The sequence below is a fragment of the Labrus mixtus genome, chromosome 9, assembly GCF_963584025.1.
Source record: "Labrus mixtus chromosome 9, fLabMix1.1, whole genome shotgun sequence".
NCBI classification, from domain to species: domain Eukaryota; kingdom Metazoa; phylum Chordata; class Actinopteri; order Labriformes; family Labridae; genus Labrus; species Labrus mixtus.
Window position 1 is genome coordinate 24,636,237 of NC_083620.1, and position 15,327 is coordinate 24,651,563.

General features: G+C 42.0%; 1 protein-coding gene across 1 annotated transcript in view; it reads left to right on the forward strand.

Annotated features, from left to right (window-relative positions):
* Window positions 1-15,327, forward strand: part of zmp:0000001236 (mastermind-like protein 2) — a 40,205-nt gene that overhangs the window by 22,237 nt on the left and 2,641 nt on the right. Inside the window, exon 2 of the mRNA XM_061047047.1 lies at window positions 9,408-10,622. Coding sequence (XP_060903030.1) covers window positions 9,408-10,622 — 1,215 coding nt within the window. The remainder of the gene's footprint in view (window positions 1-9,407; window positions 10,623-15,327) is intronic.

Genomic DNA, 15,327 nt, shown 5'->3' on the forward strand with positions numbered 1-15,327 from the left:
AGCGGTGGAAGTGTTGTCATGATCCCTGGAAAGTTTGTTCGGGACATCGCTTAAAAAACACAGCAGCGCAGTTACCAACTACTCTCAGCAGATTGCTTAGTTGGTCATTTTTCAACTCTATCAAATCTGAGCGTCAGTGTTATTGAGTTAGACGCTTTCTGCAATTAGGCCCAATTCCATAGAAAAAGGGCAAACGTTCGACTGCATCATGACTCATTTAAATAGGCGTAAAATGCATCGCTGCACAGAGAGGCAGTCAGGGGTGCATTTAACCCTTTGCATGTCTTTTGTGTCTTAATGACTCATTCACAAAGGTTTAGCATGCACTAAAGCTGCACAATCCTTCTGTGAATCAGGCCATGACAGTATGTATTTAATCACCTTATTAAGTTAAGTTGACTTGTGTGAAATTCAGTTGCAGAGTTAGACATCCAGATAAAACATTAGCAGCTTTTTCTTGACATATTTAAATTCCAATGTCACATAATCTGTCTTTATAGCTGTATCTGTAAATGTGCTGTAAACCAAACAAATACACGCATGTGAATGTAGCTAAGTAGAATGCATGTATGTCTAAATAGTATTAGGCAAAGCCCTTACGCACCGTAAATCTCAAAGACAAACAAGCGGTTGCTCAATATGTTCCTTTTCCCATTATGAAAAACGTGATAATCCTGAGTTTTCAAAACTATTCAACTAAGCAGTTAAACAACAGTATGTTGTAAGAATGATTTATACTCAGGTTCCAACCAGGCAGTTATTTAAAACCATTATTTGGAGCCAGAAGTGTGCAGGATTATCCAATGCAACATTTAATTTACTGCTCTTGTGGGTTTGTTTGTTTAAATGGCGGTCTAATTGATCCAAAGACTTTTCAATAGTCTTAACATTGTGAAAACCAAATGTTCAGGTCTCAGCTCTCCGCAAGCTGGGAAAACAGTTTGGAACAAAATCATGTTTCTAATGGAAACTTGTATCTTACTAATATCTAAGATATATCAGTACCATGTGATGTTTTTGTTTTTTAGTCCTTCTGGGAAATGTCAGGCCCGATGATACATTTTTAGAGGTCACATTTTTTCTGCACCATGATCCCCCAATGCTTCCCCCCCACCACACACACTTTTTCCTCGGTTGGAGCTCTGCAGTGTTTTCTGTGTCCGTCTCTGCCAGCGCCGGTCCACACAGGCCTTATTTGGAATGTCAGAACTGATAGTAGTGGGAGTCAAACAAAGCTTCCCACTCATTTTTTTTTTTTCCTTCTTACTTTCTAGCTGCTGCAGTCCCTTTTCAAACCCAACCAGCACAGGATTGTTCCAGAGCACGACTGCAGATTAGAGCGCCTGCTCGTCTGTCCTGATGCGTGTGTGTGTAATTTAAGTGAAAGCTGAGCGAGATGACAGAACTTAACAAGTACACGCTTTTCAAACCGGTGGATTTTTCCAAGCTTTCTCTACTGAAGCGGTTTAAAACACTAAATGTGTGGCGACTCTATAAAAGTGTGAGGCTTATCAAGCCCTCGCTGACTGAAGCAGCATTAGCAGCATTAACCACTCAGCCCAGGTTTCCCACGGGATATAAAATGGATCCTTGTTTCACCAGGAAATCATCACAGTGATGCTGCTAAAGAGCACTTTGCTGCAATCACATCAGATACCTTCCTGATTTGGAACTGCCGTCACTGTGCTTGAACAAAAGTAGCAAATCATTTATAATCCAAATAGTGAATAATTAAGAGGTAAATATGGTACAGTTATAGATGATCTTATCAAACGTTACTGGTTTTCATAAATAACACACACTAGTCAGACAGCTAGCATTAGCTTGTCAAGCTAGTGGCCTGAGATACTGTATGACTGGACTGTTTCAGGACTGCTGTTGCTCAACTCAGCAGTGGCACTGTTGGCTCTCACCGTCCTGCAGCTGCATGCTGAAGAGCAGCCAGATGTTTGAGATGGTGAAATGAGCCTATGCGAGCAGGAAACAGCTCTGCGTGCCATAGGAATCGTCTTTGAAAACAGGAAGGGAACTTGTTCCCTGCTTATGGGCCTTTTCCTGTGGCATGACCGGAGGCAGGCCTTGTGTTTGACGGTTGCTGGGAGAAAGGTACTCGTGTTTGTATGGAAATGGCCTTTTAAGGGTACAAACATTCGAGGGAGGCTTTCGACCTGTTTAACAAGGGATTTGTTTCCACAGAAGCTAAAACCATCAAATAGTCTACTACCTCATGTGCCCTCCTTTTTTTTTTTTTACATTACTTTCAGCCAATGCACCTGATAATTTCAGTGTTTTGTGACAGACTGAAGGGTGCCTAAAAATCAGACATTACTGTAGTGTTATTTACAGTGGTGGTTCTAGACCACTTTTACTGAGGGGGCCAAACTGGGGCCAGTTGTTTTGTCAGAGGGGAACATTAAACCCAGGTGAAAAATAGACAAAGATGATCGCTTTAAAATATATACTGTATATATATTATGCCAAAAATAGCGCACATCATTAAATACCATGATTTATATTTTTCTGTTTTAAGTAACAGTATTTAATACTAGATTGTGAGTCCGGTTGTTGAGTCAAATACTGTGTATGTTCACTCCTTTTGGAGGGGTGTTACAGGGCACTGGCCCCTGTTGGCCCCTGCCTAACCACTCATAGTTATTTACTTGATTCACCGCCCCTTACTGAATAAAAAACGTCATTGTTTTAGGTGATCATTTCTCTTTCATTATGTTTCATGCTCACTGTGACTCCAGGTGTCTGCAGGGGTCAGTAGTCTCTTACTCTCTTATGCTCTGAACAAATTCTTTAATTTTCTGATTCATGTTACCCTCTCCACACCCTCAAGCAGTTTCCCAGCCTGAGATGTTTCCTCGTCATGTTAAACACATCATGTCTGTGCGCTTCTGTGATGCTGGGCATGCAGATCTTTAGATGTGGATTGGAAAGGCCACGGCTCACACTCACATAGGGTGTTTCCAGCATGTTTGCCGTTGAACCAATGAGAATGTAAGACTGTGTGTTACCACTAAATTGAACCCTTTTGCGCTTCACTAGCAGCTTAGCATATATGTTGTTGGCAGGCGAGAGCTGTATGCTTACGTGTGACTAGCTCTTTGTTAAATGCTGATACGTTTTTTTGTCCGTCCTGTTAACAACATTTAGTGGGAATTGTCTTAAATGGGAACAAATGATGATGTGATGAGCAGTTTTGGATTATGATGTGACCTTTAAACCTAGGAGTCAATCTGCTGCTTGCTTGGTGTATTATAGCATGTAGACTATGTCATGTTAGTTTCCTCACTTTAAATCGACGGTTGAAGAAATCCCTTTTGCTCAGGAAGCTACAGCTACATGCTGCACAGGATTGCTCCTGAGTTGCGGGGAGCCCTCGGTCCTCCTCACAGTAGATGTCTCTGTGGTTAAGAATGACATGCAGATGAGAGGCGACAGCAGTGTCAGGAGCTCTGTGAGCCACATGGCCACGGGTGATGTGATGTGACGGCTTGTCACTGCGATGTTGGTGACCTATGGTATGTCTGCAGTGGCGTGGCCTAGCTGGTGCTCCTGTGATGTCTCGTCAGGAATCTGCCTTCCTCCTCCCACACAAACAATAACACATCCCATATTTACTCCCAGGATCACCTCGCTGCTGCCCTGTCATCCTGGGAATCTGCAGGTTTTCTTGTACCTGTTCAGAGACTATACCTTCTTTAGATTAATTTTTAAAAAATGACCTTAAAACATCCTGCCCAGGTCAAGAATATTCTGTGTGTTAGATAATATATTTGTATAAAAATAAGATCAAGTTTTGACTAAAGCTACCTTAGGTCAAGACATCACTATGATGGGTTTGCAATGACCAGTGCAGAGATATTTGCACTGCTTGTGACTCTTTTTAAAGGGCGCCACATATATTTTTCTGAGGTTGATGCATATTTTCCGAGCTGCCTCCTGTAGCCTCGGGGATATCACATTAAACTGATATACCTGACTCAGAACAAAGGGCAGACCAATGCTAGGACTGATTGCAACGCTACCTTTAATCTGTTCTTTTTGGAAAACAGAGAGCTGGTTTTTGAATAGGAAGTGTCCGTAACAGGATTTTTCTTTTTTTTTTTACATGCAAGCTGCCTTTTATTAAAATAGCTAAATTTCTCTATGGAATGTTGGAGCTGAGCTACATGAACTGTTCAAAAAAAAAACCTGCCTTCAGTAAACATAATGGATGATTTCTCTTCAAAGGGGCTCTTATCATCTCTTTCCATTTCCCAGAGGCTGCCACAAAGCTGCTTCTCTTTTCTTCCTGCTGCCGCTGCCGCTGCTCATCCTTCTCTCCTGCCTGCTCTCTGGAGGGCAGCCTCAATCTAATACAACTGTGTCAGGAAGTGTGGGGATGCAAAGTGCTGATGAGCCAAAAGTAGCCCACCTCTGCAGTATGCTGCTTCGTCCCTACACGCGCCAGCCTGATTAGGAAAGCACACCATGAACCTTTGCTTGCATTTCTGTGCAACGCTGCACATGTCCTGTTAGAAACGGGGCTTTAGGCCACGTGCTTGATTTAAAACAATGATATTTTACAAATGATGTTATTTAAATAAGGATCAAGACAACAAATTTAATCATTGTGTCAGCAACTAAATCATTGTCCCAAACGTAATCAACAGTTTTACTGATTAAATTCCAGAAGCAGCTGCAAAGATTCCCAAAGAGGCAGATTTTTCATCTAAATAAAGCTCCAATAGATATCTGGTGAAGTATTTCCTGTTGAACTGTAATAACCTCGCACAATACATGCTGATGTGACATTTCTTTTCATTTTGGGTCACTTATAATGGCTTCACGCTGCCCTCAACGTGGTATTGTTTTCTTTGCATTGCACATTTCTTTAGATCAAACCTCTGTATTACTTAAAGCCAAAACAAATAGTTCAAATAAAACCTTAACAATGTGAAATGATCAGTGATGTCTCTCTGCTTGCTGGTCTCAAACCACTTCAAGTTTTCTGGATCCATTGTCTTAATTAATATATCACAAAGAGTGTTCAGGTTGCCTTTCACGTAAATGTGATGAATGAATACGAGCTACAGCTGAGAAACAAAAAAGGATTCAAAATAGAGAGCAGTTTATGGTAAACAGGAGACCCTACATTTGACTGAAATTATTAAAGACCTTGTGAAATGATGTACTCCACTGCAGCAGTCTTACTGTTAAATAATTAAGAATTTCAAGATAACCCAGATGTTTTATTCAATTTCTTTGGATATAGTGTAATAGCTTACAGCTGTAGACAGGCTAGTAGAAACCCTATAATTAAACTGAGCGCTCCACACTTTCTCTGCGTTCTGCAGGCAGATATCTGAATGTTATATGACAGCTGATCATTGGCACTGGTCTGAGGGCTCTTTTTTTTTCTGATCTGACTATAAAAACTAGCTGAATATTCCCTCTTGCAACAGTGTGCAACCGGCAGAGACACATAAATATTGTGTCTCCCTAGGAACACAATAGTCGTATTTATTCCTTTATTTAAAGATTGTTTTTTTTTTTCATGTCAAACGCTGAGAGGAGGGTTTCTGTCTCACCCTCACTGGAGCGGATTGCAACATGTCTTTAGGGCTCTGGTGGATAGATTAAAAGGCTGGTGAGCTCAGTCTTTTGTCGAGCCACATGCTCATGCTCATGCTCAAAGAGAAAAACCTTCGAACACTCTCAAACCTGTACTCTTCAAGCATGCACGACTCTCTGAGGGCTGCGCCACCGGACTGACAGATGGTACCAGGAGGCCTGGTGTTGCGTCCCACTGATGGCTCACCCGGAGCCCCATCCACAGTGCTCAGCATCACCACACTGCTCAGCTTGACACACAAGCAGCTAGCAGCCCTCTAGCTCCCAGGAATAGATAGCCTCTGTTGACAGGGCCAAGGTCAGGTTCTTCACTGGCACAGTCAAAGGGCATCAATAAGAAGATAGAATCCAATCAGTAAACACCATATGTGATGTGTAATTTTCAAGGTGTTGAGGTTTTGAGGTGACTTCTGGCAAAGCAAATGATGTAGTTAGCCTTGGGTTTTGTAACAATGAAATAATCAAGTAAAGCTGTACTCACTTTAACCTAGACGTTGACCGGGGCTGAATTACATTTTGCCAACACAGAAAAACGAGTATGAGCTGCGATGCTTTCATCTCTTAAGATAGTTGGTGTATATAATGCATACATTTTAGCCGCTCATGCAGCAGGAGTCACTTTCAAAGTGATTCAGAGCTTCTAAGCTCATTAAATGTTAATCAAAAAATCTATTTTCAGATCACTTGGAGATCCGTCATGAGGATTTCAGGCCAGCTAGGAGGCCACTGCTGCCGAGTCCTTAGCTGAGTGAACAAGATAGTCCTTTACTGGTTGGAAATTATTAAAAGCATAGTGTCTTAGTTTAGATGTCAGTTTGTTTTTCTTTTAAATGAACAAAGTCTCAGGATGCATAATGAAGTCTGAACTAAGAACTTGTGCTCCACATGTGTCCACCTTTAAACGGCACAGATGCAGTAGTGAGGCAACCTCTCAATGACTTCTTGCAACATGTCCACTGTCCTTTCCATTATTCATGATGTGTTTTCTCAGACAGTGCCTTGAACCATGAGGAGCGATTTCTGTCTGTCTTCTTAAGAAAGAGCCCTGTGGTTGGAGAGAAAGTGTGCATTAGCTGCTACACACTAGAAGGCCTGTATTCATCTGCATTTGGAGAAAAACAGATGTCCAGTAGTCTGGAGAGCCGGGGTGTTTAACAGTGTGTATCTCAGTGAAAGAGGCCAAAAGGGAGCTGGTGAACATACTGTAGATGAACTTGTGTTGAATTTACAAGTTGAATCTGTATGTGTCTCCAAAGTAGTTTGACTTTATCCAGACACACCGCCATCACATCATCTGATTCTCTCTTTTCTCTTTTCTTTGTCAAGAACTTTTTTTTTACTGTGCTTCACTTGAAAGTCACAGGAAAGTGACACCTTACACAGCCGTTTCTTTTCTTTGTGAGCATTGCATTTTCCCTGAAATTTAATTTCACAAGAAGTTCACTGAGCTCCTTTGATCATACTTTTTAACATTTTTTTGGCTCATGAAGAACAAATGTTATGCATTATAAATTTAGAGCAATGAATGTAAAACTCTCAGTTGTGTATTCATTCTTGCCCCTTATTTCTGTCCATCCATCTTGGTATTTGACAGCTACTGAGTCCCCCGAAGGTTCAGGTAAAATACCGGTAAAAATGCCGTTTGTAAATCTGTTCCGATGGTTCAAAAATCTGTGTGCACAGATTTGCAATCTGTGGGCCCTGTTTGTAAAGTTTGGGAATCCATTAGTCCAGATTTGCGCCCTTGCTCAAAACCTCTTGTTAAGTAATGGAAACGATAAACTATGTTAAAGTGTTTTTTTATAAATGGTTATTCACATGTTATGATAAAGCAAACAACAATATTTCATTCAATTGCAAGAAATTACCAAATAACTGGGATACTTTTTCAAAAAACAAGAATTTGCTCACTAAATGCATTTCTGAAAACACAGTAAGAATTTTAATTTTAAATAGCGAAGGGATTTGTGAATTCACCATCTAATGTTTTGAACAGGCTTCTTCCACCAGTTGCAGAGCTACTTGAAAACATATCGTTGCCAGAAAGAGGCAACAAATTGGTCACTAATGCTTGGCTTTGACATCGGTCACATAAATCTCAGTTCTCTTCTTGCCTTTTCCTTAACACGGCAGCTTTATCCTCCGGCGGTTGTCATGGAGCTCGAGGAAGTTTCAGGTGTTTGTAAGATGATTATAATACTGTGCTAAAATCTTCCAGAGGGTTACTGGGTTGCTGGAAAATCAGTGAATATCCTTGCAACCATTGCAATCATAAAGTCTAATGGTTCCTACTCACTAAGCCAAAAGCAATGCGGGATGTTTGATCCTTTAAATAGAAGTGATCATTTCAATGTCCGTCTGCTTTTTAGATACATCTCCACCATACACATAATCGACATCATCCATCCACATCCGTTCAATATATGGAAACATGCACACAGTGTTAGCTTTGATAAAGGAGGCTAGGTGAGTCACACGGATATTTGTGCCATGATTAAAATGTGAGGATGTATCTCTGAGCAATTGTTCAGAGCATTAGCAGAAGTAATACAGACACGAACGGAGTAGAAATGAAGTGAACTGCAGGATTCACTCCAAAGCCGCAGGCTATGAATCATCTTAATCTAATGTGTGCCAGCAGGTGGAAATGACTCAAATTTGTTCCCACAGTGAAATATGCAGCACACTGATACTCGTCTCGTGTGGCCGGATTGGTGTATAATCAGCGACATTTTGTTTTTTCGGTACAGGCCCCACATTAAAACGTGGTCAGATAATAAGTCATCTTAATGTGTGTACAGCACTGTGCCGGAGATTGATGCTGGATAGATCATTCCTCCCCCCATTACATTTCTGTTAATGACACACAGGCTCATGTGAGAGAAGGGCTCCGTCATTTTACGGGCATGAGAATGTTACTGCAAATATAAATAACTGTTTTTGCTATTTTAACAAGCATATTTTGTTCTGGCTTTTAATGCCTCAGTTTTATGGAGTGATACTGAGTGGTTGGAGTTGTGAGTCATATGCTTATTACCTTAAATAAAGACATGGGGAGAGGACAAAAGGAAGTTGGATATGTGCACCAGCATGTTAAGCAGAATCTCAGCCACAAAGGAGAAACTCTGCTATCTAACGGAGCACAAAAGAAAAAAAATATATAATGTATGCAAATGAGGGAAACAAAGACTCTATTCTTCTCGCTGCAGTCTGTCAGCTGTATCAGATTCTTAGCTATCTTCTCAGCCCATCCACTGCACTCAAACTAAAACCTTTTTTTATTGCCACAATGGCCCTTTTTCTCGTGAATGTATAGAATATGTATAAAAGCTTTGTATGTGCAGTCTAATTGCATGTTCTGTCAGAGTGATGTGTCTGAATGATTTCTGATGATCTCAGGGAGAAGTTGTTTCACTGACAGAAATCACTGTCTATATAAGTTATCCTACATTTCACAAGTTGGTTAGGTGTGCGGCATCTGCAAGCCTCGAGGCAAATTGTGAAATTGGATTAATTTACATGGTATTACTTTGAGCTGAATGCAGCAGGTAATGCACTCACACTCACCTTTTACCATGATTAAAATTGGCTCAAGAGACAGTTTTTAAATCAAGTGAAATATTTATTCACTATTGCTATGAAAGCTATTTCTTCATTCTACAATTGATGATTTTTGTGATAATGTTTTATTGACTTGTGGGGGTGTAGGCATCAAGTTCATCATAAACTCCTCTTTGTGTTTATGAAGTGTTTTCTTACTCTCTGTGTCCTTTGTGTTTTTGCAGCTTCAAGGATCGTTGCGAAGGAAGCTCGAGGGGCATGCACCGGGACATGCACAAAAGCAGAACGGGGTCTCCTGCGGTTTCTCTGGATCAGACTTTAAGCGGGTCCGTGTGGATCCTGGTGGTCTGGGTCATGGGCCCTGCCACCATTACTTGTCCCAGTCTCATTCTCTGCAAGGGTCCTCGGCTATGGGTATGCAGAGGAAGAATTACATGATGCCCCATGGAGTAGGGTCTGACATATTTAACATGACCCTGAAAGAAATGAAAAAAGAGCCCACTGAGGTCCCGTCTTGTGGTCAGTCAAACTCAGACATGATTTTTGACTTCAAAGATGAGGGTGGGGGTCAAATTGACCCCGATCTTCAGGATCTTTTTGACGAGCTGACAAAGTCGGTGCCGACGCTCAACGATCTGGAGTTTGAGAAGATCCTGAAGCAGGATGACACATTCGGTTTGGATCTGGGTCGGCCGAGCTCGGCAGGAGCAGCTGCTAGTTTGTGTTCTCCGTTGGATAAGCCGATAAAGATGGAGCCCTCTCCGGACTTTGGCCAGGTTCACGGAGGCTCTCCACAGCTTCGACCGGCCTCAGCAGGACCCTCTTTCACGCTGACCAGCACCTCCTCTACAACCACATCGCAGAAAGCTAACACTCAGGCAGGACACCCCAGAGCAATGCCCTGCTGGCCAGAAATATCCCACGCAGAGCAGCTGAAGCAGATGGCAGCGAATCAGCAGCAGCCAAGCTCTCTGCTCCATCACCACCACCAAACGCCACCTGCAGGATTGACCAGCTGGTCTCCTGCTATGACCACCCACTCCTCCACCAGCGCCTTCCCCCAGGACAAGGTCTCCAGCCCGGCCCCGCTCAGCCAGCAGAGGATCGGCTCCCAGGGTAAAGGTATCAACTGCCTCTTCAAGTCAAACGGCCACAATGGCTCCCATCATTTAGACATGAAGGTTCTCAGCACCAAGCCCACGTTGCACTTCAGTCCGAAAGCCCCACATTCTGCAAGCCAGCCTATGCCTGTCATGGCAAATTCAGTGAACAAGACTCCAGCCCAGCAGCAGATGCAACAGTCTCCAATGACCAGCCATAATCAGACGCATTCAGCTATCCACTTCCAGAACCAACAGATCTCCACATCGGGGGCGCATTGTCTGCAACCCAAGCCTACTCCCGCGGGGATACCTCTCAAACTGGCACAACAGCGACAGGTATGTACAAAAATCCCTCCCTAAAAAAACAACAACTCTACTATAAAATGTAAAGCCACTATGAGGAGTTTTTTTTTAGCTGGTTAGGAAAAACAAAACAATAAGTGACAAAATTGGTGATTTCTACAAAGCTGCTGTAAATGTTTGAACCCAGTGGAGCGGGGTAGGTGTCAGACAAATTGATCAACTGCACACTATGAAGAAAAACAGCCTTGCTGACAATTTACTCAGCAGAGATGATTTGAGTGATGCATTGAGTGTTAAAGACAGCAGATGCTGTTTATTGTTAAAAAACAACAACAACACTTCTTTCACATTTTAAAGTCTTTCTATGTGATTCTTCACACTTAAATATAATAGAAATCAAGTATATCCTCTGAAAATAACTCTGTGAGTCATGACTGTCTACAATGGTTGTAACACCCGAGTCCCACTGTCTGAGATGCTTTCAGAGTTTTCAGAGTCCTATCTTCAGTTTGTTTACATCGCCCGGACGGCCGGCTGACTCCTCCCCTCACGTATAAAAGTTGTTTAATTGAGGGACTAGAGAAAAGAAGAATAACATACTGTACTCACTGCTTAACTGTGTTTCTAGATCACGCTCATTTCAGGTAAATTTACATGCAGTGTGAAGATACGAGCAGAATAAAGATCGCTAGCATTAGCATGCTAACACAACAATGCAGCGCGAGTTGTTTTGGTTTCATGCTGGAGCTCAAGGGCGACATCTGCTGGATCAAAAAATCGCATATAAAGCCTTAAGGACAATATTGGCCAAAAGATTAGAGGAATTGCTTTTTCCAGAGGGGGGCGCCAAAATCATCACAAATAGAAAGTTTCTCAGAGGTGCTTTAAAATAAATGGATTTGTAGTTGCACATTTTTCAAATGACATGCATATAATTTACGAATGTTTACCACTCAGCTGAAGGATATTGGTAGAGTGATCAGGTACACACATGTGCCCACAGATGGTAAATCATATTATGTGACAGAATGCAAAAACAACAAAGTTTGTGCTACAAAATGCTGATTTATGTATTTAATCTGTAGTCTCCCACTAGTGCCATGGCTTTGAATGACTTGTGTATTTCATCACACTACACAAACAAAGTGAATAATAGCATCTCCCTCTAGAAGGTATAGTTACATTATACATAGCAGTCACACTTGCTCTCTGTAGTCCACCTCATCAATCTGTTTCCTCAGTTCGCTCGCAGCAGCCAACCTGCCGTCTGAAACAACAACAATGCTCTGCTGTTTGTTTCAGGACTTTATTGTCTTTGTTCTAGCTGCTGTCTGTGCCTTCGCTGCTGTGACTCCTTTGAATATGTATTTCCCCTGAAAGTGTTTTGACGATGACACAGATTGCCAGAGCATGGTAGATTAACATGCAGGACTTCTAATTTCTCTGCTTGTCATGGTGGCTCCCTGTCAGGGCACAGATATGCACAGCGGGATTTGCTAATTGGAGGTTGTTAGCTACAAGGGACAAGTGGTGGAAAATGACAGTAATCTGCTTAGCCCGGTGCCAGAGGTTGAATCACTGATTTGTTATGATTGGGGAGATTTAGACCGTCCCCTCTTTCAATTTTGTTTCTGCACTAACAGTATCTGCAGCCGCCTTTGTGTGAAATGATCATGCGAGCCGCACAAGAGAGCTCTCGTTGCGTCTGCAGATCAAGGGAAGTGCTTGAGTGACTCTGAGAGGGTGGGAGGGAGGGAGGGAGGGAGGGAGTTAGACTGACTTGGAAGTAAACAAGGTAGGATGGCGAATACATCATCACGCATGGGAAGAACTAGTCTTGCCACCAGAGAGTCATTTCCTCTGTAGATTTTAAAGGATGGCTGTGCATGTTCAAGGTTTGTGATGTTTGTTGTTTTAAGTCTCTTTGAAAATGTTCACGCTTCAATAAATGTTCGTTTTTGCTGTATTAACTCATGAGCCCAAGTCTGAAGCATCTTCTATTTGTGATAGATTCTTACCTAATTATCCAGTTTAAAGCTTTAATTATAGAGGAAAAGAGAGGTGTGGAAAAAAAGGCTAGGGAGCTTAGAAGAGCTGGAAACCAAATAATAAAAAGGTCCTAAATGGATAGTGATAATTTAATAAAGAAAGAAGCGTTTTCCAAAGCTTCCAGGTAATAAAAGCAGAAGCTCAGTCACCCTTTTTAAAATGCTGAAGACATGTGCATGTAGTCGAATTCACAAGGGGTAACAGTTTGATGAGGCAACTTTCCCAAGGACATTTTGTTTTCATGAGCGTGTTACAAATTAAAAAAATGAATTAATTAAAATAGGACTATGGTAGCTGTGTCATAATGTTTAAGAGGGGGAGAAAATTATAGTAGTTTGTAAGAAGTTTATAGACAAATTCAACATTCTGATAATGTGGTATGTGTTTCGTATTCAGCATGGACAGGGTTAAAAGCCCAGCTAATGAGGAAGGGACAGCTCACAGCGAGGAGAAAGAACCAGCAGAGTGTCTTCCCACAGTGAATTGAATTAGTAATGGCAGAGAAATAAAGGTCCTGAAAGAGTGCCCTGATCCCCTGTGTAACACCAGCAACAAGACGAGGACTTCCTCCCACTGAGGGAAGCTGACAACCTTTTTTTTTAAAAAAAACAAAAAAAAACAACCAGAGATGTGAGCTTCGGTGTTTGAGGCTCTGTACAGTTCAATAATCGGCTGCTGTCAAATGAAAATCTATCGTTCTGTAACTCTCCAGCTATGAGGTCACGCATAAAATAAATACCTTGCTCACTTAAAGTATGAATGCATCCCGTGGCCACATACAGCAGAGGACACTAATGCATTATGAAACCTGAGTTACTGTGGTCGTGGTGAGCCGCAGTTTTTTCAAGGTCAAAATGTAGTGTTACTTGTTAAAGCTATTGTGTGTCTTCAAGCCAAAGAAATAGAATAATGACTTTTTGTTAACTCCAAAGTCTAATTAGCAAAAATGTATACAATCCAGATGTATTCAAATTAACTCCGGGTCTGTTTTTTTTAATCATGAAATAATATGTCCCTTTGGAGAGCATACTACTTTCATTTCATTAAATAAAAAAATGCATTTGCATGAGGTTTTCAGGTCGTGAAAAACTAAGACAGGATCATTACTTACACAGAAAGATGAATACATTTATTTGAGCAGTTACATACATTTAAGCATCAAATGATTCTTTTGCATGCTTTTTCAATCTCTTCATGCAAAGAGTTTTGTGCGTGTTTGTATTTTAATACTTTTTAAAAATCTACATTCAGATGATTATTTAGAATATCTGGCAGACGATCTTTTCCAGAGTGACTTGTACGTCTGCTCAGCATAAGAAAACCCTGTTAGATCAAGTGAGGATAGACACTTGGCAGCAGTTTCATCATCCCAGTGAGCAGCTTCAGCTTTTACAGATTTCCCTTTGAATACTACACAGGAGCTCGTTCTTCGCTTTCTGCAGAATGGAGTACTATCTTTTCCTGAAAATTAACAAACCTGTGTTACGACGGCGACTTACGATAAAGGTTTGTTTCCTGCTAATTATTAAAAAAAAAAATTTAAAAAGCCTCAACATTTTTGTTGATGATCTTGTGGCACCAAAATCCTCAGTGCGGATAAGAGTGGGGGCCAGTGGTGGTTTGAGACTACCAGGTCACTCTGGCAGTGCAGTGAAGGGAGTGCTTGTTTCCTGGGAAAGGGAGCTGCAGCCAAGTCCAGATGCCGAGGCACTCCCCAGGGACAGCGTCATGAGTCCAGACTGGAGGAAGTGCAGTGTGAGAGCCGGCAAGGCTGGGCCTGGATCACTGTCAGCTGCCTGCTCTGCTGCAGGATGGGAGACTAAATCACTCGGGCTCCTTCTCCGAGGCCTTAGCCACATGTGGTATTCATTAACAACAAGCTTGTGAAGAATGAGAGGAGGGGGAAAAAAACATGGAAAACAGCTTTATGACACATCAGGATGACAGAGAGGATTACTCAGTTGTGCTTTCTAAAACTCTCCTCATTGGGTTTTTTTCTTCTTACAACAAAGATAGGATAAGTGCTCTCTGGTGTACCTCTGCGAGGAAAACACTGTGATGGTCACAGTTCTCACAGTCTCGATAACTGCATGCAGTGGATCAAAGCCAGTAGACTCCGCTCTCTCTATAGTAACAGGAGAAACCGCTGTTTTGATGTTCTAGTCCCTGTGTAACCTCATTGCGATGCTTGGTTTGCTGTGTGGGTTGAACTCGGGCAGAGAAGGCGAATATTAGCTCGCGAAATGGCTTGCGACTCCTGATGAGTTTCAACTTCCCTCATTCTCTGATCCTGTCTTGTTAGTTCTCCAAATCTCGGTCCCAGCCATTAACATTCACACACACACCCACACACGCACACACACACACACAGGAACGTGCACACACACACACTTCCCTCTTTTTTCTCCCTCTCTGGGACCACAGTCACCACCCTGTAGAGATTCATCTTCTGCACAGGATCCGTCCTCTAAGTAATAGCTTCTGCTAAATGCACGGTTGGGTTTCTAATCCATTTCACCCTGGGAAACATTTTGAGTCAACAGAACGACTGACATTGTACACACACACAGCGCGTGTTGACTTTGATTTGGTGCACATTAACCTCTTTCATGACAAATGCTCGTACAGAGTTAAAGCTCGAGCAGAGCAAGTGTCCCTGTGTCCACACGAAAAAGACAGGTTTCAGCTC